At 34.8% G+C, this 22,107-nt stretch overlaps 2 protein-coding genes across 2 annotated transcripts; both read right to left on the bottom strand.

The window, feature by feature from the left end:
* Positions 1 to 9,341: 9,341 nt before the first annotated feature.
* On the bottom strand, positions 9,342 to 14,719 carry LOC141291527 (uncharacterized). Its single transcript, XM_073823682.1, has 5 exons — positions 14,545 to 14,719; positions 11,334 to 11,398; positions 11,201 to 11,248; positions 10,654 to 11,049; positions 9,342 to 10,508 (listed from the first exon to the last, which is right to left on the bottom strand). The coding sequence occupies exons 1-5, from the start codon at positions 14,702 to 14,704 to the stop codon at positions 10,494 to 10,496; spliced, it is 684 nt and encodes a 227-aa protein (XP_073679783.1). The 5' UTR covers positions 14,705 to 14,719; the 3' UTR covers positions 9,342 to 10,493.
* A 3,428-nt stretch (positions 14,720 to 18,147) lies between these two features.
* LOC141290697 (secretory phospholipase A2 receptor-like) lies at positions 18,148 to 20,582 on the bottom strand. Its single transcript, XM_073822792.1, has 3 exons — positions 20,546 to 20,582; positions 19,652 to 20,053; positions 18,148 to 18,503 (listed from the first exon to the last, which is right to left on the bottom strand). Exons 1-3 carry the CDS (start codon positions 20,580 to 20,582, stop codon positions 18,148 to 18,150), a joined length of 795 nt encoding a protein of 264 aa, XP_073678893.1.
* Positions 20,583 to 22,107: the final 1,525 nt, after the last annotated feature.

Raw genomic sequence — 22,107 nt, 5'->3', positions numbered from 1 at the left:
CGCAGGCTTCCTTTGAATTTTTTTTGCGGGCGCATCAGAGCGCAAATATATAATAAATCATATTTGCAAAAAAAGAAAAATCATTATATTTATATATATATATATATATATCATATTTTGCAAATATGATTTATTCTAAAGCAATATTTTCATCAGTTTTCTATCTGCTGTGAAATAAATTGCATGTTTTCAAGGGCGTTTTTTAACCTTTTAATACTTTATCTTTAATTTCAAATTCTTACATTTAATCCATAAATTCTATTACAATAATATGAATGTTTGTATCTATTATCAAATTAAATAATTTACACTGAAAAAATAAAACTGTATTAACTAATGTTATGAGATTGTTTTAAGTATGTTTTTTTAATATACACAAGAAATTATTGGGGAAATGATACTTTTAAACAAAATTAAAACACCAGCAGGCACGTTTCAATTACAGATTTGCGCGACATTTTATACCTCTCGATTAAAAAGTATTGCGAAATGACGGCGCCTCCATTAACCGATGTTATGCAACTAAAACGTAATTTTTTTCCTCTCGCGATAAGTCATGGGAACGGATTTTTTGGGGATTTTGTCTATATTTATACTGCTTTCCAGGCAAATCACGACTCACAGCTTTGTAGTGTTCCAGGCAAGTCCCCCCAAACTGCCTGAGCGCATTTATTATTATTACATTTTTATTAATTTGTTGGCGCCCGCTGCTGAATCTATTCATTTTACAACACGCTTGTCCATGGCGTAATAAAGCATACAACACAGGTACAAGTTCGATGTAAATTGATTATTAAATTGTTTAACTAGGGTTTATACATAATTGCCAGACAGAGTTCAAGATAAATCCTTTAATCTTACTACTGGAACTGTTTCAAATGATAATTATATAGCAAGCAAACTATGCAAAAGCGGCAGTCCTTCCAGTGCACTTAGTGTCCGAATTCACGATTTCATTCACTCCTTCAAGTGAACTGTATGAGTGGACTAATGTGAGGAATAGTGAATAGGTTATAGGGAGCAATTTTGCATACAGCCATGCTGTTAAGCATTGGGCAACAATTGCCTCTCCTCCACATCGTAGAAGGACGCCGCCTGAGGATCCAAGGTCATGTTTGCAGAAGATCTATTTCGGTAAAATAAAGGTAAAAGCTTTTAATTTATGTCTCATTTTCTGTCACCTTTTGATTCATTTCAGGACATTCTGTGCAAATCGCGAATCATTCGAATCAGTTCGCGAATCATTTGATTCAGTTTGCGAGTCATCTGATTAATTTCGGGACATTGTGTGCAATTCGCAAATCATTAGATTCAGTTTGCGAGTCATTTGAATCATTCGATTCATTTTATACACTTTGTTGCATGCTGTTTTGTGTAACTTCTTAGCCCTTGTAAACAAATTCAATGAAAGTTCAACAAAACACGTCAAATTGGAGCTGGTGTTTAATGTTGTGATTGACTGAATCTTTTGATTCATTCGATTCAGTTCGTGAATCATTTGATTCACTTCGCAAATCATTTAATTCAATTCACGAAACATTTGATTAATTTCGGGACATTGGGTGCAATTCGCGAATCATTTGATTCAGTTCACGAAACATTTGATTCAATTCGCGAATCATTGTATTCATTTCGGGACATTTTGCGCAATTTCGCGAATCATTTGATTCAGTTTGCGAGTCATTTTAATCATTCGATTCAGTTTGCGAATCATTGTATTCATTTCGGGACATTTTGTGCAATTCGCGAATCATTTGATTCAGTTCGTGAGTCATTTTAATCATTCGATTCAGTTCGCGAATCATTTGATTCATTTCGGGACATTGTATGCAATTTGCGATTCATTTGATTCAGTTTGCGAGTTGTTTGATTCATTTCGGGACATTCTGTGGAATTCGCAAATCATGTGATTCAGTTCACACGTCATTTCAATCATTCGATTCAGTTCGCAAATCATTTGATTCAATTCGCGAATCATTTGATTCATTTCGCAAACTTGTGTGCAATTCTCGAAACATTTGATTCAGTTCAGTTTGCGAATCATTTGATTCAGTTCAGTTCGCGAATCATTTGATTCATTCGATTCAGTTCGCGAATCATTTGAATCATTTCGGGACATTCTGTGCAATTCGCGAATCATTTGATTCAGCTCGCGAGTCATTTGATTCGCGAATCATTTGAATCAGTTCGGGACATTGTGTACAATTCGCAATCATTTGATTCAGTTTGTGAGTAATTTGAATCATTCGATTCAGTTCGCGAATCATTTAATTCAGTTCGCCAGTCATTTGAATCATTCGATTCAGTTCGCGAATCATTTGATTTATTTTGGGACATTGTGTGCAATTGGCAAATCATTGGATTCAGTTTGCGAGTCATTTGAATCATTCGATTCAGTTCGCGAATCATTTGAACCATTTAATTCATTTCGGGACATTGTGTTCAATTCGTCAATCATTTGAATCATTCGATTCAGTTCGCGAATCATTTGATTTATTTTGGGACATTGTGTGCAATTGGCAAATCATTGGATTCAGTTTGCGAGTCATTTGAATCATTCGATTCAGTTCGCGAATCATTTGAACCATTTAATTCATTTCGGGACATTGTGTTCAATTCGTCAATCATTTGATTCAGTTCGCGAGTCATTTGAATCATTCGATTCAGTTCGCGAATCATTTGATTCACTTCGCGAGTCATTTGAATCATTTGATTCATTTCGGGACATTGTGTGCAATTCGCGAATCATTTGATTCAGTTCGCGAGTCATTTTAATCATTCAATTTATTTCGCGAATTATTTGATTCAGTTTGCGAGTCATTTGAATCATTCGATTTATTCGCAAATCATTTGATTAATTTAGGGACATTCTGTGCAATTCACGAGTCATTTGATTCATTTTGCCAATCAATAGATTCGTTTCGGGACATTGCTGTGGCTGACAGGTTTTTGAGGCAGCAGAATATAAATATAATAGTTATTTATTTGAAGCAGACCCTCTGCTATTTCTGACAGGTATCTGAGGTTACTGTCTATCAATTAAAAATGGCTTTTATTCGAAACGCAGGAGATCGCTAAGACTTAGTTGACATTATAGTACAAAAATACAAAATGTGTTTGACACCAAACCCCTGATGCTGACATTATCTAAAGTACAAATACTTATGTATTTTTAGCATTTTAATGTACAACACTGATGTATTGATGGCACCCAAAAACGAATCCTTATGAATATTGAAATTAATTTCCTTATATTGTTGTTTTTTTAGTTGTCATACAAATGGCCTTATTTTTTCAATCGCATTATTAAATAGTTTAATTGTTTACTTAATATGAAATTATAGCCTAACATTTCATTCTGTTATGTGTGATTTCTGCTGCCAGCTCATTTCCAAGAATAGGTCTATAATGTTATCAAGACTACACTTTAAACCCTTTAAATAAATAACATAATCGTTTAACCATTCATGTAATATTAACTTCGTTTGCCGTGGTGGGACACAAGAAGTGTTTTCTCCAAAATGCTGTGGCTAACAATAAAACCATAAAATACACCGAACATGCATCATAATTGCAAAATGAAACAATTTTATTTGTGCGCTGTAACACAGATCTTCAGAATCCATACGATTTGCGAGGAAAAGGCCCAAATTCAAGCCTTTATCCGGCGATCTCCATCTCGAGCATCGAGTCCAGCAGCAACAGCAAGAATAAATCTGCGCTGGAGTGCATTTTAGGAAGCCACAGGTTTTAAGACAGTAAAATCGATCGCTCATTGGCTCTTTCCTGCATTGGTCACCGATTAAGACATGCCATGTTTCTGGTGAGATGTGTTTGAATGATGTACAGGTACCTTCACGGAATGGATCAGGATAATAATCTGGGGCCAGATTCACGAAAAATTCTTAAGAAGAATTTTCTTCTTAACTGCCATTTTCTTCTTATTTTTTAAAATAAGAAAAAAGTTAAGAATATTTTGTATTCCCAAAAAAATCGTTTTAAGAATATTCTTATCTTTTTACTTAAGATTGTTCTTAAGACAAAAATTAAGAAAATTCAAATTCTTGAAAAGAATCTTCTTAAAAACCATCGTAAATAACTTCTTAAAGTTAGGATAGCCAGAGACTTGTCTTAAATCCCAAATAGTAAGAATTATTTAATGAATGTATTGGGTTATTTCAAATTAACTGTTATATTTAAGCATTGCAACACTACTAGCTACATATAATACATAGGCCTATTAGGATTATTAATAGAGATGAACATGAGTTCGTTGAAAGTGACAGCAATGCTGATAATGTAAACAATGATCTGTCATGATTAGCCTGTGTATGACCCTACTTTTTGCCGACATCAAAGCTATAGTAGCAACTATATGGCCACAGCCATATCACCCTGCAGCCCAAGACCGGTTGCTCACTGAAGCTAAGCAGGGTTGAGCCTGGTCAGTACCTGGATGGGAGACCTCCTGGGAAAACTAGGTTGCTGTTGGAAGAGGTGTTAGTGAGGCCAGCAGGGGGTGCTCACCCTGTGGTCTATGTGGGTCCTAATGCCCCAGTATAGTGATGGGGACACTATACTGTAAAAAGCACCGTCCTTCGGATGAGACGTTAAACCGAGGTCCTGACTCTCTGTGGTCATTAAAAATCCCATGGCAAAGAGTAGGGGTGTAACCCCGGTGTCCTGGCCAAATTCCCTCCACTGGCCCTAGTCAATCATGGCCTCCTAATAATCCCCATTCATTGAATTGGCTCCATAACTCTCTCCTCTCCACCTGTAGCTGGTGTGTGGTGAGCGCACCGGCGCCGTTGTACTGTGGCTGCCGACGCATCATCCAAGTGGATGCTGCACACTGGTGATGGTTGAGGAGAGATCCCCCATATGATTGTAAAGCGCTTTGGGTGTACAGCAATACACAATGAAAGCGCTATATAAATGCATCATTCATTCATTCATTCATTCAACTCTACAAAATCGAGTCAGATAGGGAGATTTAATTAAACATTTTTTATTTTCCTTGGCCGATAAATACGACATAATCTTTGGCCGTATTTAGCGCATTTGTGCAGGACGCGTTTGCTGTAGCAGCGCACACACATTCTTGAAGCGTTCATTCAGACGAGGGAAGAAAAACAACACAAAAGTGAATAAAACTGATCGCCAAAGTAAGACAGACCATTTAAAAGTAACGGTTCAAAAATACGGCGCATTAAAAACATGAAGCCGAGCGCCAGTCAAGCTCGTGATGAAAATGTGCGTGCTTGTGATTATTAGGGTAATCTGCAGAAACCGCAAAAGAAAAGACGTTGAAGTGTTTATAAATGCGTCTTCAGCCATGTATTCACTCAGATAGATGTATTTATTTTTTCTTAAGAAAAAAATTAAGATGTTCTTAAGAACATATTTGAGAACTTCTTAAGATTTTTTCAAGAATTGCACTTAAGAACATTCTTACGAACTTCTTAGAATTTACATTTACATTACATTTACATTTATTCATTTAGCAGACGCTTTTATCCAAAGCGACTTACAATTGGGAATACAACAAATAATTCATCCTAAGGAGGCAGATCAACATAGGAAGTGCTCAAAAATACCATATGTCAGGCGTTGTTAGATGAGTACGGGCTAGAAAGGGAAGATCAGGAAAGAGAGGAGAATTTTTTTTTTTTTTTCAGATAGTCAGATAGTGTCGAAAAAGATGGGTTTTCAGCAGTCGCTTGAAGACAGTAATGGAGTCAGCGTTTCGGATGGGGGTGGGAAGATCATTCCACCAGGCAGGGACATTGAAGGAGAATGTTTTGGAAAGTGATTTCGTGCCTCTCTGTGGTGGTACAATAAGGCGTCTTTCACTAGAGGATCTCAGACTTCTGGAAGGAGTGTAGATGTGTAGTAGTGAATGGAGGTAGGCCGGTGATGAGCCGGTGGCTGTCCTATAGGCCAGCATCAGTGTCTTGAATTTGATGCGTGCTGTAACCGGTAGCCAGTGCAGGGATATGAAGAGAGGTGTGACATGGGCCTTTTTGGGCTCATTGAAGACGAGCCGTGCTGCTGCATTCTGAATCATTTGTAGAGGTTTGATTGTACATGCTGGAAGACCAGCTAAAAGAGCATTGCAATAGTCCAGCCTGGAAATGACCAGGGCCTGGACGAGGAGTTGTGCAGCATGCTCTGTTAGGAAGGGCCTGATCTTTCTGATGTTGTGCAATGCAAACCTGCAGGATCGAGCAGTTTTAGCTATGTGTTCTTTAAAAGTCAATTGGTCATCAAAGATTACACCAAGATTTCTGGCTGAAGTCGATGGGGTAATTGTTGATGAACCTAACTGGATGGAGAAGTCATGTTGTAAAGTTGGAGTGGCGGGAAAGACAAGGAGCTCAGTTTTAGCTAGATTGAGCTGAAGATGGTGTTCCTTCATCCATGCAGAGATATCCGCCAGGCAGCCAGAGATCCTTGCAGCTACTGATGGATCATCTGGTTTGAAAGAAAGATAGAGCTGTGTGTCATTGGCATAGCAATGGTAGGAGAAGCCATGTGCCTGTATGATGGGGCCCAGAGATGTAGTGTATATGGAGAAGAGGAGGGGTCCAAGAACTGACCCCTGAGGAACCCCAGTGACCAGTTGATGAGTTTTGGAAACCTCCCCTCCCCAGGCCACTCTGAAAGACCTACCAGAGAGATAGGATTTGAACCAGCGAAGTGAAGTCCCTGTGATGCCCAACGATGAGAGGGTAGACAGAAGGATCTGGTGATTTACCGTGTCAAATGCTGCAGAAAGGTCCAGTAAGATGAGTACTGATGATTTGGAATCAGCTTTTGCAATCCGCAGGGCTTCAGTGACAGACAGTAGTGCCGTCTCAGTTGAATGGCCACTCTTGAACCCTGACTGGTTAGCATCCAATAGGTTGTTCTGTGAGAGAAATAAAGATAGCTGGTTGAAAACAGCTCGTTCCAATGTTTTTGCTATGAACGGAAGGAGAGAGACAGGTCTATAGTTGTCTATGAGTGAAGTGTTAAGTGTAGGTTTTTTGAGCAGTGGGGTTACCCGGGCCTGCTTAAATGTAGTAGGAAAAGTGCCTGTGAGAAGAGATGTGTTGATGATGTGTGTGAGCGCCGGTAGGATTGTAGGGGAGATTGCTTGGATAAGGTGTGAGGGGATGGGGTCTAAAGGACATGTCGTCGGATGGCTGGAGAGGAGAAGTTTAGTTACTTCTGCCTCAGAATGGGGATGGAAGGAGAAGAGGGGAGTTCCAGCCGTGGGTGTGGTCAGTTTTAGTTCCTGTATGTGTGGAGCTGAGAACTTATTACTGATAGATGTAGTTTTGTCTGTAAAAAATGTGGCAAAATCATCAGCTGTTATAGAAGTGGTGGGAGGTGGTGGAGGGGGACAGAGCAGTGAATTAAAAGTTTTGAAAAGGTTGCGTGTGTCCGGAGCATTGTTGATCTTGTTGTGGAAGTATGAAGATTTGGCAGTTTGTACTTGGGTAGAGAAAGATGACAGCAGAGACTGATACATACTCAAGTCAGATGGATCCTTAGATTTGTGCCATTTTCTCTCAGCTGCCCTAAGTTTGGACCGATGCTCACGAAGAACATCGGATAGCCAAGGGTTGGAAGGAGCAGCCCGTGCTGGCCTGGAGGAGAGAGGGCATATTTCATCTAGGCAAGAAGTAAGAGTGGAACATAACGTGTCGGTTGCTGCATTAGTATCCAGAGATGTGAAGTGGGTAGGAGAGGGAAGAGAGGAGGATATTGATGAAGAAAGATGGGCGGGTGAGAGAGAGCGTAGGTTTCGTCTAAAAGTAACGGGTAGGGGGGGTGGGGGTGCACAAGTAGCAAGATGTAGGTTTAGTGTAATGAAGAAATGGTCAGAGATGTGAAGGGGTTTGACCACAATGTCGTCTGAAGTACAGTTTCGTGTGTAGATGAGATCAAGTTGGTTGCCGGATTTATGAGTGTATGCAGTGGTACTGCGTTTTAGGTCAAATGAAGCAAGAAGTGAATGGAAGTCTGCAGCATAGGGTTTGTCCAGATGCATGTTAAAATCTCCAAAGACCAGAAGTGGGCTGCCATCTTCTGGAAAAGAGGATAGCAGCCCATCCAGCTCTTCTAAGAAGATGCCAAGTTGACTAGGAGGGCGGTAAATGACCACAACATGGAGTTTGATAGGAGATGTTATAGTGATTGTATGAGATTCAAATGAGTTATAATTGCATAGAGGAGAATGGGTTGAGTATTTCCAGTTGTTGGAAATCAGAAGTCCCGTACCCCCACCCCTTTATCTTAAGAAGTTTCTTAATTTATTTCTTAAGAAGATATTCGTGAATCCGGCCCCTGGATCATATTTTCAGCGATTAATAATTTAAATTCTGTTTTGCGTCTTAAACAAACCTACTGTATTCCGCCAGAGAGGACTGCGGCTGCAAACGCATGATTATTTGGATTACTTTTTGGTACAGCTGTTTATTTATTACTGTAGCCTACAGAGATGGTTATTGTGAGGTTTAGAGGTAGGTAGGAGTGGGATTAGCGACTATAAAAATATTTTAATGCTTTTTGGTTAGTTACACTTACATACCAACATAAACAGTATATAAACATAACATTTATTTATTTGAAGCAGACCCCCTGCGATTGCTGACAGGTATCTGAGATTACTGTCTATCAGTTGGCTTTGATTCGAAACATAGAAGTTCGCGGATTTTTAGTTGACGTTACAGTACAAAAGTACAAAATGTATTTTTGTATTTTCAGCATTTTAACGTAGGCTACAATAGGCTACTGACTTAATGATGACACCGAAAAACGAATCCTTATGAATATTGAAATCGCCGCATTAATTTAATTATTATTGTTGTTTTTTTTAGTATTTAAAACCCAAAAACTTTTCTGGCTAACCAAAAACAAAAATAAACAAAAAAACATTCTGGGAATCAAAAATGAACATTCTGGGAACATTATAATAATGTTAGGAGGACGTTAGAATAACTTCATAAAATCCAAAAAGAGCAATTTTAGGGAATAATGTTAGGGGAACGTTAAAATGAACCAAAAACTAACTTTCCAGGAACCAAAAAATAACATTCTGGGAAAGTTACGGTAAAAACTAACTTAATGGGAACCAGAAACTATTGTTCTGGAAATGTTCTACAAACCAAAAAATGCTTGCTTCTCTGTTGCAGATTTCATTTTGAGGATGTTTATATATTTATAAGACGCCACTAGATGGCGGTAATATCCAGGCAAATTCGTAGACGCTTAACTTTTCCCAAAATAGACTCGATGTTCCAGAGTCACACTTCAGAGCAGCGCACGGAAAAAAGACGGGACGTTTCTGAGGCTAGATGTTTGTACGAATTTTATTAATAATGTTTGTCAAAACAATAACATAGAAATTGAGGATTATATACAGTTATTTAACATTAAAAACGGAATCCAGCTTTGGTAATACAGGTACCTTCGATTTACATGAATGTACATATTGATATATAATATACGCCTTGAATTCAGATCAATGAATTTGGAAAATCTGTTTTATACATTTAAAGAACAGCATCTGTCATATTTAGCAGCCCTTAAAATATTAAGATGACACAAAATTGACACAATATAGCCTACTGAATAAAATTTAATTCAAACAAAAGGAGAAAGCTGAAATGAAATGGCATTTTAAACAATAACAAACTATAGTAAGTACAGCATGCGACGCTTATTTACATTTGATATTTTACTTATTTGCACTGAAGTGCCTTGAAACACGCAGCGTCGTTATTCTATGTGGTGACGTAATTTTAACTGAAATAAAAACAAATCGCCCAGCCCCGCCCACTTCTTTTGAATGGCCAATAGCGTTCCATTTATGGCCAGAGCCGTTGAGCTCGGTAAATCCACATTTGTAAGCTTATGACAGCCAGTTTACCCCATAGATTCAATATGAAACTGTTGCTAAAACAAAATAGTGATCATAATCACCAAACAGAAAACACTTACAATATGAACAAGTGACCGATCTTAGCCGCAGATTCAGTGTCTATTTATAGTGTAGGGGGGCGGGACACTACGGACTCTAGAGAGCATTTGATTGGACACAACGTTTGATGAGAAACTGAAGTGCACGGTGACATCATAAAATCGTTGATTCACATTGGCGGAAGTGACGAGACTGTAAGTTTTGAATGCCCGTATCTTGTAAATGCGAATTTTGTCGTTGTTTTGAAGCACACTAGCTTATAGATAACCTTAAGGCTAATATATTCATACTAAAAGCCAAAAAACTTTAATTTAGATTTCATGGGGACTTTAACGTGGTTCTGTGTTCTGATCTGATTCATGGGATTCCTTCAGATTCATGATGGGAGAATGAATTAACTCGTGAATCTTAATTTGCATGTAAGTTAAATATTAATTTGCTTTATTTTTCTTTGACTCCAGGATTAGCGATCATGATCTTCTTCCGCGGCCGTGTTCATGTCGTCCAGTGAGAGCTCCGCCCATCATGATGTCATATCCTGTGGGAGAGAGGGATTTGTTTTTAAACTTGATGTAATATTATCTTATTATAGCAGTAATATCTCACTTATTTTCATCTGTTCAGGCGTTCAGGTGAAAATACGGCTCATGTAATATTTCAGTGTGATCGTGTGATTGACTGACGTCGATCAGATCTGATGAAATCTTCCCCGACGGTTGTTCTTCATCTCCGTTGGTCTCCTCGTTGTTCTGCTCATCTTCACTGTCTCCATCGCCTCCATTGCTTTCATTACTGTCTCCTTCCTCACTGCCGTATTCATCTTCATCCTCCTCATCTCCTCTTTTCTTTTGTTCTCCATCCTCGCTCTCTCCATCACCCCCTTCCTCATTATTGACTTCGTTTTCTTTGCCTCCTTCCTCTTCCTCTCCCTCCTCTCCATCTCCTCCTTCATCATCCCCTCCTTCCTCATCTTCCTCATCCTCCTCTTCCTCATCGTCTTCCTTGTCTCCATCTCCTCCTTCCTCGTCCTCTTCCTCTTCTCCTTTCTTCTCTTCGTTGCTGTTTTTCTCGCAGTCGCTCTGAAAAGCATCAAAAATTTTGATTTGACTGTTTCGTTTCTGATAAAGAAGCTGATAACGTGCAACCAATTGAACAGCTTCACTATTTCAGTCTCTGTTTAAAAAGCAAATCATGTTTTGATTCAAATCTGTTTGTGTTTGTGTTTCGTACCTCGTCGTCTTCTGAACTCTCAGATCTCGTCACTCTCTTTCGCTGCATCTGTTCATTCATGAGATTCATCTTTGTTAATTTGAAGTATTTCTGATGTTAGACTTTAAATCATTTAGTTGCCAAATACACTTACGGGCAGCGAGTGTCCGAACACCAGAAGAACCAAAACCAGCAAAGCAACCTTCATCTTTGAAGTGTCTGTACAAACAATGAAAGCAATTAATAATGCATCTTCAGGGTTTCTGTAGATCTTAAAAAGTCTTAATTCACCCTTTTGCAAAGTAAAGCCCCAAAAAGGTCATAAATCAGAGCAGAAAGTTACATTTATAAAGGCATAGCCATAAATTCTGAGCATCATAACTCCAGTCTTCAGTGTCACATCCTCCAGAAATCAGTCTAATATGCTGATTTACAATCAATGTTGAAAACAGTTGTGCTGCTTAATATTTTTTTTAAACCTAATACCAAATTAAAAAGAACAGCATTTGTGCAAAATAGAAATCTTTCCTAACAATTTAAGTCTTTACTATCACTTTTTATCCATTTAACACATCCTTGTTGAATAAAAGTTTATAAAGAAGAATAATGTTTTTAAAGAAGTCTCTTCTGCTCACCAAACCTGCGTTTATTTGATCTGAAGTAAAATTTATTAAACCAGTAATTTTTATAAATATTTTTACTATTTGAAATAACTATTTTCTATTTGAATACATTTTAAAATATAATTTATTCCTGTGATCAAAGCTGAATTTTCAGCATCTTTACCGCAGTCTTCAGCGTCACATGATCCTTCAGAAATCATTCTAATATACTGATTTGCTGCTCAAGAAACATTTAAAAAATATATATATTATTATTATTAATATTTAAAATAGTTGAGTAAATTTTTTCAGGATTCTTTGATGAATATAAAGATCCAAAAATCACCATTTATCTGAAATAAAATGTTTTTGTAATATTATACACTATACCATTCAAAAGCTTGGAGTCAGTATCATTAAAAAAAAAAAAAAAAAGATCAAAAGTGATGATAAAGACATTTATAATGTTACAAAACATTTCTATTTCAGATAAATGCTGTTCTTCTGAGCTTTCTATTTATCAAAGAAACGTGATTTTTTTTTACTAAATTTTAACTTAATACATAATAATATAATATTAATAAATGTTTTTGAGCAAATCAGAATATTAGAATGATTTTTGAAGGATCATGTGACACTGAAAACTGGAGTAATGATGCTGAAAATTCAGCTTTGAAATCACAGGAATAAATTACATTTTAAAATAAATTCAAATAGAAAACAATTATTACAGTAAAAAATATTTCAGAATTGTACTGTTTTTGCTGTACTTTGAATCAAATAATGATGGAAGCCCATTTCCGCCACTGAATAAAAATTAAAAAAGTTTTTTTCGAATTATCTCACAACTCTGACTTTTTTTTTCTCAGAATTGGAAATATAAACTCACAATTGCGAGTTATAAAGTCAGTTTTTTTTTAAGATATAAACTCAAATGCAATTCTGAGAAATGAAGTCAGAATTGTGTGATATAAATTCTGTCAACATATCCGTTTTTTTTTTCATTTGCGAGTTTATATCTCACAGTTATGAGAAAAAAGTCAGAATTTCGAGATGTAAACTCGCAATTGCAAGAAAACATTCAGAACTGCGAGTTCATATCTCACTTATTCATATCGACTTTATTTCTCACAATTCTGACTTTATATCTTACAGTTCTGAAAACAAAAGTTAGAATTGCCAGATGTAAACTTGAAATTGCGAGAAAACGTCAGAATTGTAAGATAAATAGTCGCAAATACCTTTAATTAATTTTCATTCAGTGGCGGAAAAATTCGTAAATAAACGCGGGTTTGGTGAGCAGAAGAGACTTCTTTAAAAAAAAAAGTCTTACTACTCAAAAGCTTTTGCTCAGTATTTTAGTTTTGTTTTCCAATGCAAATATCTAAACGTCCTTAAGTCAAAATACATTAACCGGAGAAGAAAAAAATCAGCCCATGAAGTCTTGTTTTCTAAAAACTCTGCCAATAGAAAATGAAATTTCTCAGGAATTTAAGACTTCTCTATAATGAGGGTTATATAATGAACTATAATGAACCGATAATGAGGCTTTCAGATGTGTTTTGTAAGTTGGGTACATTTTTTTTCAGGAAGAAGAAAAAACAGATTTTTATCTTATAAAGCTGTGAGTGAAAATTTTTTTATATTTATAAAAATGATCATAGTTTTCAGTGTAAAAGACAACACATGATGCTACACTAAAAAAATATTATTAAAATGTTTCAGTCTTTCTACTTTTAAAATAGTCTCATTTAATTTAGTGTTTATTGCCATTTCTTTTTAATTGTGAAATTTATCAGACATTTCTGAGTAAATTTTTAAAGTAGGCTAAATCCTACACCAATTTTGTTTACAATTGATTATAAGTAATGCAGTAGTTGTTTTGCATTCCCAGTAAATGTATCTTGATTTAAGAATCTTGTTTGCACTGGAAAACAAGACTATTAAATAAATTGCGGTGTGATCCAAAAGAGTTATTTCTGTTTTTTGTAAAACGTTGATGTGTTCAATTTATTCCTTAAGTCTTCTCAACTTAAAAAGTCTTGAAATCTAAACATCCTTAAGTCAAAATACATTAACTGGAGAAGAAAAAAGTCAACACTTGAAGTCTTGTTTTCTAAAAACTCTGCCAATAGAAAATGAAATTTCTCAGGAATTTAAGACTTCTCTATAATGAGGGTTATATAATGAACTATAATGAACCGATAATGCGGCTTTCAGATGTGTTTTGTAAGTTGGATACATTTGGTTCTGGAAGAAGAAAAAACTGATTTTTATCTTATAAAGCTGTGAGTGAAAAAAAATTATATTTATAAAAATTATTATAGTTTTCAGTGTAAAAGACAACAAATGCTACACTAAAAAAAGATTATTAAAATTTTTGCAGTCTTTCTACTTTAAAAAAAAAAAGTCTAATTTAATTTAGTGTTTATTGCCATTTCTTTGTAATTGTGAAATTTATCGGACATTTCTGAGTAAATTTTTAAAGTAAATCCTACACCAGTTTTGTTTACAATTGATTATAAGTAATGTAGTAGTCGTTTGGCATTTCCAGTAAATGTATCTTGTTTGCACTGGAAAACAAGACTATTAAATAAATTACGCTGTGATCAAAATTAACTGTAAAAGTTATTTCCGTTTTTGTAAAACGTTGATATTGATGTTTTCAATTTATTCCTTAAATCTTCTCAACTTAAAAAGCCTTGAAACGAGCTTCATAAAGCCTGCAAAGGCCCTAATTGAAATCAGGTGATTGTTTCTTACCTGTGATCGACCCGAAGCGCTCAGTTGGTGAAACCCGGAGAACAGCAGGAGATCTTGAGCTGAAGTTGGTCTGGATCTCCTCGATCGCACCGACGGCATTTAAACAAGAGTCCCGCCGTGCGGGGGCCGTCAGACAGACGCTGCGTGTTTTAATGAACATACCGGAGCCCCTATAAACATCTATTTGTGTCCGACCACAGACCGACGGACCGTGGCTGAACGAGGGCTCCTCTGTAAACTGAGATTGTTGTCTGACACTGATATGAAATTTGATTATACAGATGTTTAATATAGACCTTTTAATTTCCCCTGTGAGACAATCACAGCACTTTTGTGGGCAGATTTAATTGAAAGTGAGATCTTCAGGAACGTGTGGGCATCCTCTTGATCACGCTCACATTTCCAGACGCGTTCGCGCGCCTCTTTGTACCGATGATGGTGACGTAATGCGGCGGGTGAAAAGTACCAAAACACGCCACAGGAAGCTGTAAAAATGTTCTGTGACCTTGGTTTATTAGAGAGAAGTCTTCATTTGCATCTAAAGCGCTGATTTGGATAATGAGGGTTTCAGATGTGTTTTGTAAGTTGGGTACATTTGGTTCAGGAAGAAGGAAAAACAGATTTTTATCTTATAAAACTGTGAGTGGAAAAAAAAAAAATATGAAAATGGTCATAGTTTTCAGTGTAAAAGAAACAAATGCTGCCAAAAATATGTTTTGGGTAGTAAATAAAGATTATTAAAATATGTTTTACAAGAAAATACAGTTTCAGGCTTTATACTTAAAAAAATAAATAAATAAAATCAGTGTTTATTGTTATTTCTTTGTAATTATTTGTGAATTTTATCAATTTATTTATGAGTAAATGTTTTAACATAAATCCTACGCATTTTTTTTTACAACTTTTTAATTGCCATAATTTATATTTACAATTGTACTTTTTTTTTTTTACAATTTTTTTTTGCATGACAAAAATGAAAATTGTTTTCACAGTGCAATATTAAGAATTTAAGTAGTTAATGTGTGAATTTATTTATTTAGTTTATTTTATGATTAATGTGAACTTATTTATTGTAAGTATTGTGAACTTGTTACAGATTTAGACCCTTCCAGACCAGAACAGACCACATTTGGTTCAGGAACAATAGATTTTATCTAATAAAACAGAAGTTTTATTTAACCTAAATTCCTTTTACTGTGAGTTAAAACAAATATTTATCAAAATGATAATAGTTTTTAGAGTTTTTTTTTTTGTAGGTAGTAAATAAAGATGATTTAAAATGTGTTTTACAAGAAAATACTGTTTCAGGCTTTCTACTTATTTAAAAAACTAATTTAATTCAGTGTTTTTTGTAATTTCTTTGTAATTATTAGTGAAATTTATCAATGTATTTATAAGTAAATGTTTTAAAATTAGCCCAACACCAATTTTTTTGTTTACAGTTCTTTTAATTACCATAATTTATATTTAAAATTCTACTTGACGTTTTTCTTTTTTTTTTTGCATGACAATTATGAAAATAGTTTTCACAATACAATATTAAGAATTTAAGTAGTAAATGTGTGTATTTATTTAGTTTATGTTTAATGTGAACTTATTTATTGTAAGTAATGTAAGTGAACTCGTTACAGATTTAAACTCTTCCAGACCAGAACAGACCAGACCACATCCAGCTCTCAAAAACCACTAGTCAATTTGAAATTTCATCCAAAGCTTTATTTTCTCAGAAAAAATAAGTGAGACTTAAGAATTTGCAGAAATACAGCAAAAAGGAAAATCACTGAATCATAGTAATATATTGACATACAGCCGATTGTTTGAATAATTGTATGCAAGTCATGTCAAACGTGATTTTATTTTATTTATTTATTTTTTTGTCAGTATATATTTATTCATATATATATATTTGTATATTATTTTAACTTTCACCATCATTTAATTGCTTGCATCTGACCACAAAACCAGTCTTAAGTAGCATGGGTATATTTGTAGCAATAGCCAAAAATACATTGTTTGGGTCAAAATGATTTATTTTTCTTTTTATGCCAAAAATAATTAGGATATTAAGTAAAGATCATGCTCCATGAAGATATTTTGTAAATTTCCTACTGTAAATATTTATTACAGTTATATGTGATGATATTTGCAGTCCTTTTCGATAGAGTTTGCTTAACATATTGATTCGACAAAAGTAAATGTAAGTGGTAAGCACCAAATAATATCCACTAAACAAACAAACCAAAACTATAATAAAGTAAACTAAAAGAGAACCCAGTAAATGTTTGTCTCATCAAATCATGAGTCAGGAAACTGAATTATATTGGCCTTAAACAAGTAAAAACATGAAAGAAGTTCATATAAATTTGAAAGATGTTAAAGGGAGATCATTTGAGTCTGAATATACGCTTTTCTCTGAATAAAATCAAACCGTTTGTCATTTCTCTTTATTTCTTTTTGTTCGTATTTCGATTTGTTGTTAAATTAAACTTTTTAGTCATTTTAGTCTGCGTGCAGTTATTTGACAGATTTATAGGCTATTGTAGACAGATTAGAGATTAACTCTAATAAACATGCCATTACCAAAAAAAAAAAAATAAATAATAATAATAATAATAATTATATATATATATATATATATATATATATATATATATATATATATATATATATATATATATATATATATACATTTAAAACGGTTTGTATTATCCCTCCTGCAGATCCTCGATTATGACAATCGCTTAGCTTGCTCACATAATGTAACCATATATCTTATAAGGGGAAAAAATGACCTAAATGCAAATAGTGACGTAAAAATATGAGGTGGAAGGAAAATAATATTTAAAATTCTAGTGAAAGCAGAAATGCAAAATCATTTAAATATGTTCTCATATGCGATTCCATCTTAAATATTTAGCATCACAGTGTCCATTTAGGGACTTTTGTACAAAAGTTTTAAAAACAGAACTGGTTTCAATAAGTTGCACGTGTTATGGTATTATCTGCAGTCGTTTTCAATTGAGTTTGCTTAACATATTGATTCGACAAAAGTACATGTAAGAGGTAAGCACTAAATAATATCCACTAAACAAACAAACCAAAGTAATAATAAAGTAAACCCAAAGAAAACCCAGTAAATGCTTGTCTCCATCACCTCATGAGTCATGAAACTGAATTATACAATTGAATTTAAACAAGTAAAAACATGATAGAAGTTCAAATAAACATGAAAAGACATTACATGGAGATAATTTGAGTCTGATAACAGAAATCTTCCTGATTTTAATATCGTCATTTTCTGTGAAGCGGTTTTGAAACAATGTGAAAAGCACTGAAATAAACTAGAAATGAATTAAATACTTGGAGTCCAAATGGCTTGATTATGGGAAATGAATTAAACATTGTTACAAGTTACGTGACGAAAGCTTTTTTAGTAACAAAATCTGTTAGAGTACACATTTTAAGTAACGTACTCTGAGTAGCCTACTTTTTAATTACTTTTTTGTTTAAATTATTAATTTACTGCTGTTGTAACAATCTGATTATTGTCCTTTTAATGTAATGTAATCTAATGATTGGACTCCATGTAATCAGTTCCAGCTCTCACTTGCTGCAGATGAAGTTGTATGTGTCAGTTTGAGGACGGCTGATCCATTTTTTATCACTGGTTCGAAAGACTCCGGATCTGACCGTGGTCTCGCACTCGTTCAGACCTTCGTCGTAATCATGAGCCCACTGATCGTAGCACACGGTCTGACCGTTGACCCAGAACCAGATTCCCACTGTGCAGGAGTGACGCAGACCCAGCCACACGTGAGTGGAGGAGGCGTTTACAGTCATGTACATCACAGATTGCTGCATCTGCTCCGAATCCACCGACACCAGGTCCCTGCCGATGTTTCTGCAGTGTCTCAGAGCTTCAGGCCACGTTTTATTCTCTCGGACCAGAACCAGTTTATCTGGAGACATGAACAGATCAAACAATAAAAACAAGATACAAAAGATTTAACTTTTAAATATAAGAGACAGTGCGATTCAATTCAATTCGATTTATTTTTTAATTTGTACAGTGGTGTGAAAAAGTGTTTGTCACACTTTAATGTTTCAGATCATCAAAAAAATTTAAATATTAATCAAAGATAACACAGGTAAACTACGTGCAGTTTTCAATAAATACGGCCTATACGGCCCCTCATAGAAAATAACAGAATCAACAATGCACATTTCATCAGTTACTTCATACTGAAGGCAACAGTGTGAAGTTCATTGATTATACAATAAGAGTCATTGGTAAGCAGCTCTGTTGCAGATAATGGTGTCATTATTCTTGACTGTTTAATGTGAATGAAAGTCTGAGTTATTAAATCTGTTCATCTTATTAAATCATGTTGTCCCTAAGTATCGCATTAAATCGCATTCCCTGGACTCTGAAAACTCATGTTTCTTCGTTTGTGTTGCGAAGGTTAACCAAAGTGTTTAGGATGATGATTGATCTACTCACCATGATAACACACAAAAGGAAATGTATCTTTACACGGTTGGTCTGTCCATAGTCCTTGGTTATATTCGATATTAATCAGTGTGCAGATGCTGTCTCTGTTATGTTTTTCATTGGGTTCACCAGGTAGCCAGTGTGTGAATGTGGAGGTGCTGCTGTCTGACCAAACCCAGAGTCTGTGCAGACCGATCCAGGCTTCTTTAGATGAAGTTATGTTTTGCTTTAAGATGTTCTGAATCTGATCATTCTCACTGTCATTCCTCACACTGGCCAGATCTGTGTGATTCTCTCTGCAGTATTTCTGAGCATCTGTCCAGCTCTTTTTCTCCATTACAGGGACGAATCCTTTACTGCTGTCTTAAAAAAAAACAAAAAAAAAAAAACATTTGTCTGATATTGATTCAGAGAGAATTATATCCTTAGTGAAATTAAATAAATCAAAAACAAAAAATATGTTTGTTCTTTCTGCACTCATTTAAAAGATCAAAAACACAAACGGATCATGGATAAATATATAAAAAAATACTTTTTATCATTGCTGGCCATGAAAATAGTCAGTATTGTTTTTAGCACATTTCAGAGTGTTTGATCACTCACAGCTGAACTCACCATTATAGCAGATGAAATGCTTTGTATCATTACAGTTTGCATCACGCCATTTCCCTTCATGTCCAATCCCAGAGTTCTGTTCATTCCCAGAGGTCTGTCCATTCTTACAGTCCATGTAAACACAGTCTTGTTGTTGTGGTTTGCTTGACCAGTTCCTATACCGAGACTCATTTGCTGTGTAGAAGGCAGGATCACTCAGAGACCATATCCATGTGAGACTCAGCCCAATCCAAACAGATTTACCGTTTACGAGCTGTTTTATGTCATTCTCTTCTTGAATGTCAGTGATAGTGACCAGATCTGTGTGGTTCTCTCTGCAGTATCTCTGAGCTTCAGTCCAGTTCATCTTTTGATTGACAAAGTGATACTGATGCAGAGCGCCTGCAGATGAACTGACCACAGCTGAGGAGAAACACATTCACACACATCTCAACACTCTTTACATCCACAAGAGCTCAGAGTTTGTGTTTGCTTGAGTGACTTTATATAGATTGAGGACCTCTAGTGGAAGAAACTGAATACATTTTAAAGTGAAATAGATGAATGTGGTGCATTTCTCACCCCTTTTCAGTGACCAAATTGAATTTTTTGCTTCAACCTGAACTTGAAAGTCAACTCAAATCTTTTGTAGTTGTGATAGAAATGCATCACGTTCACACTGCTGTTTTTAGGAAGCCAAATGTATTATATTTGAATGCATTATTATTAATTATTGTTATTATAAAAATAATTACAAGTAACATAAATCTAGATTAGCCAAATGAAAAGTACAAAGACTGAAATAGTGTTTACTTGTAAAACATATTCTTATTTTTATTTACAGCTTTACAACTTATTTTACAGTATGCAAAGTGAAAAAATGCAAATGCAAAAGCACTAGCACTGTTCACTCACCTGTGAGCAGAAGAGAAATAAATGTGATTCTGTCCATTTCTGAGGGAAAAACCAGATCCAGAAGATCAGATCATGTCATTTCTGCTTTATCAGATTTTACATCAGTTATAAATACACACACAGAGCTCAGAAATTTGCATCATGATTCAGTGATAAAATACACAGAAAATGAACTTTTCCATGAAAAAAAAAACAATATTTTAGAAGTTGGATTTACAGTAAAACATATATTTCATTAACTGATATAATGTTCACATACCAACCTACTGAAATACTAAAATCTTTTTTTAAACACATTTATAATCACTAACAATCATCTTAAACTCAGATAAAGTGTCAAAATACAGTAAAGTTCAATAAAATGTCCTGTAAAATTCATCAGTTTTTAGTGTTAACCAGTTTAACAGGTTTTAACCTTAAGATATTTGTGACCCTGGAGCACAAAACCAATCTTAAGCAATAGCCAACAGTACATTGTATGATTCAAAATTTCGTTTTTTCTTTCATGCCAAAAATCATTCGGATATTAAGTATAGATCATGTTCAATGAAGATATTTTGTACATTTTCTACAGTAAATATATCAAAACTTAATTTTTGATTAGTAATATGCGTTGCTAATAATTTCATTTGCATAACTTTAAAAGTGATTTTCTCAGTATTTAGATTTTTTTTGCACCCTCAGATTACAGATTTTCAAATAGTATCTCAACCAAATATTGTCCTATCCTAACAAAACTTGTTTATTCAGCTTTCAGATGATGTATAAATCTCTATTTAAAAAAAAAATATCCTTATGACTGGTTTTGTGGTCCAGATTCACATTTAGTCTTTTATTATTGAAATGACTAAAAAGGACTATTTTACTTCACTGTATTTTTAGGCAAAATGAACAAAATCCACACATTTAGCAGTTAAGCATTTATTACATGGGTATAATGTTATAAAAGCATCTCTGATATTGACATCTGAACAGAGAGCGTCTTACCTGTAGATGTTGGGATTCAGGTGTGTTTCAGGTGTGTTTGGTGACAGACTGATATCAGCGATCGTCTCTCTTTCTGCTCCTCCCATCTTTGGTTTTCCTGGATGGAGAAAAACTCCCTTCTGTGTTTTTGTGGTTGTTATTTTTTTTTAAAGTTTATTTCCTCTTTTCTTGCCCAAACATCCAAAGTATAGTTTTAAATGTTTATTTTATTGCACTTTATCTGTTTGTGTCTCTAGATTTCACTTAGTTACATTTCTTTTCTCTTACATTCAAAACAAAACATCAAAACTTATATTTATTCCTCTCTGTATTCTGATTGGTTTGTTCATATTTCATTCACACTGATATAAACAACATTTCACTCTAAAAACATGGTGGAAATGTGTTTGTTTTCTGTCTGTTGACAGTATTTTCTGATTTATGGAGTGATAAACCAATCCAAATCCTAAATCCTTCTGAATCTGGCTTTATTAAACATGACATTAGAGAAAACTTGTAATACAAAACAGTTGTCTTGGTGTTCTCTGTTTAATCAACTGGGGACATGTGGTTATGTCTGTTAGTTAATGTTTAAC

The sequence above is a fragment of the Garra rufa genome, chromosome 18 (genome assembly GCF_049309525.1).
Source record: "Garra rufa chromosome 18, GarRuf1.0, whole genome shotgun sequence".
Taxonomy (NCBI): Eukaryota; Metazoa; Chordata; class Actinopteri; order Cypriniformes; family Cyprinidae; genus Garra; species Garra rufa.
Note: the sequence above shows the minus strand (reverse complement) of the source record. Positions and strands in the feature narration are given on the sequence as shown.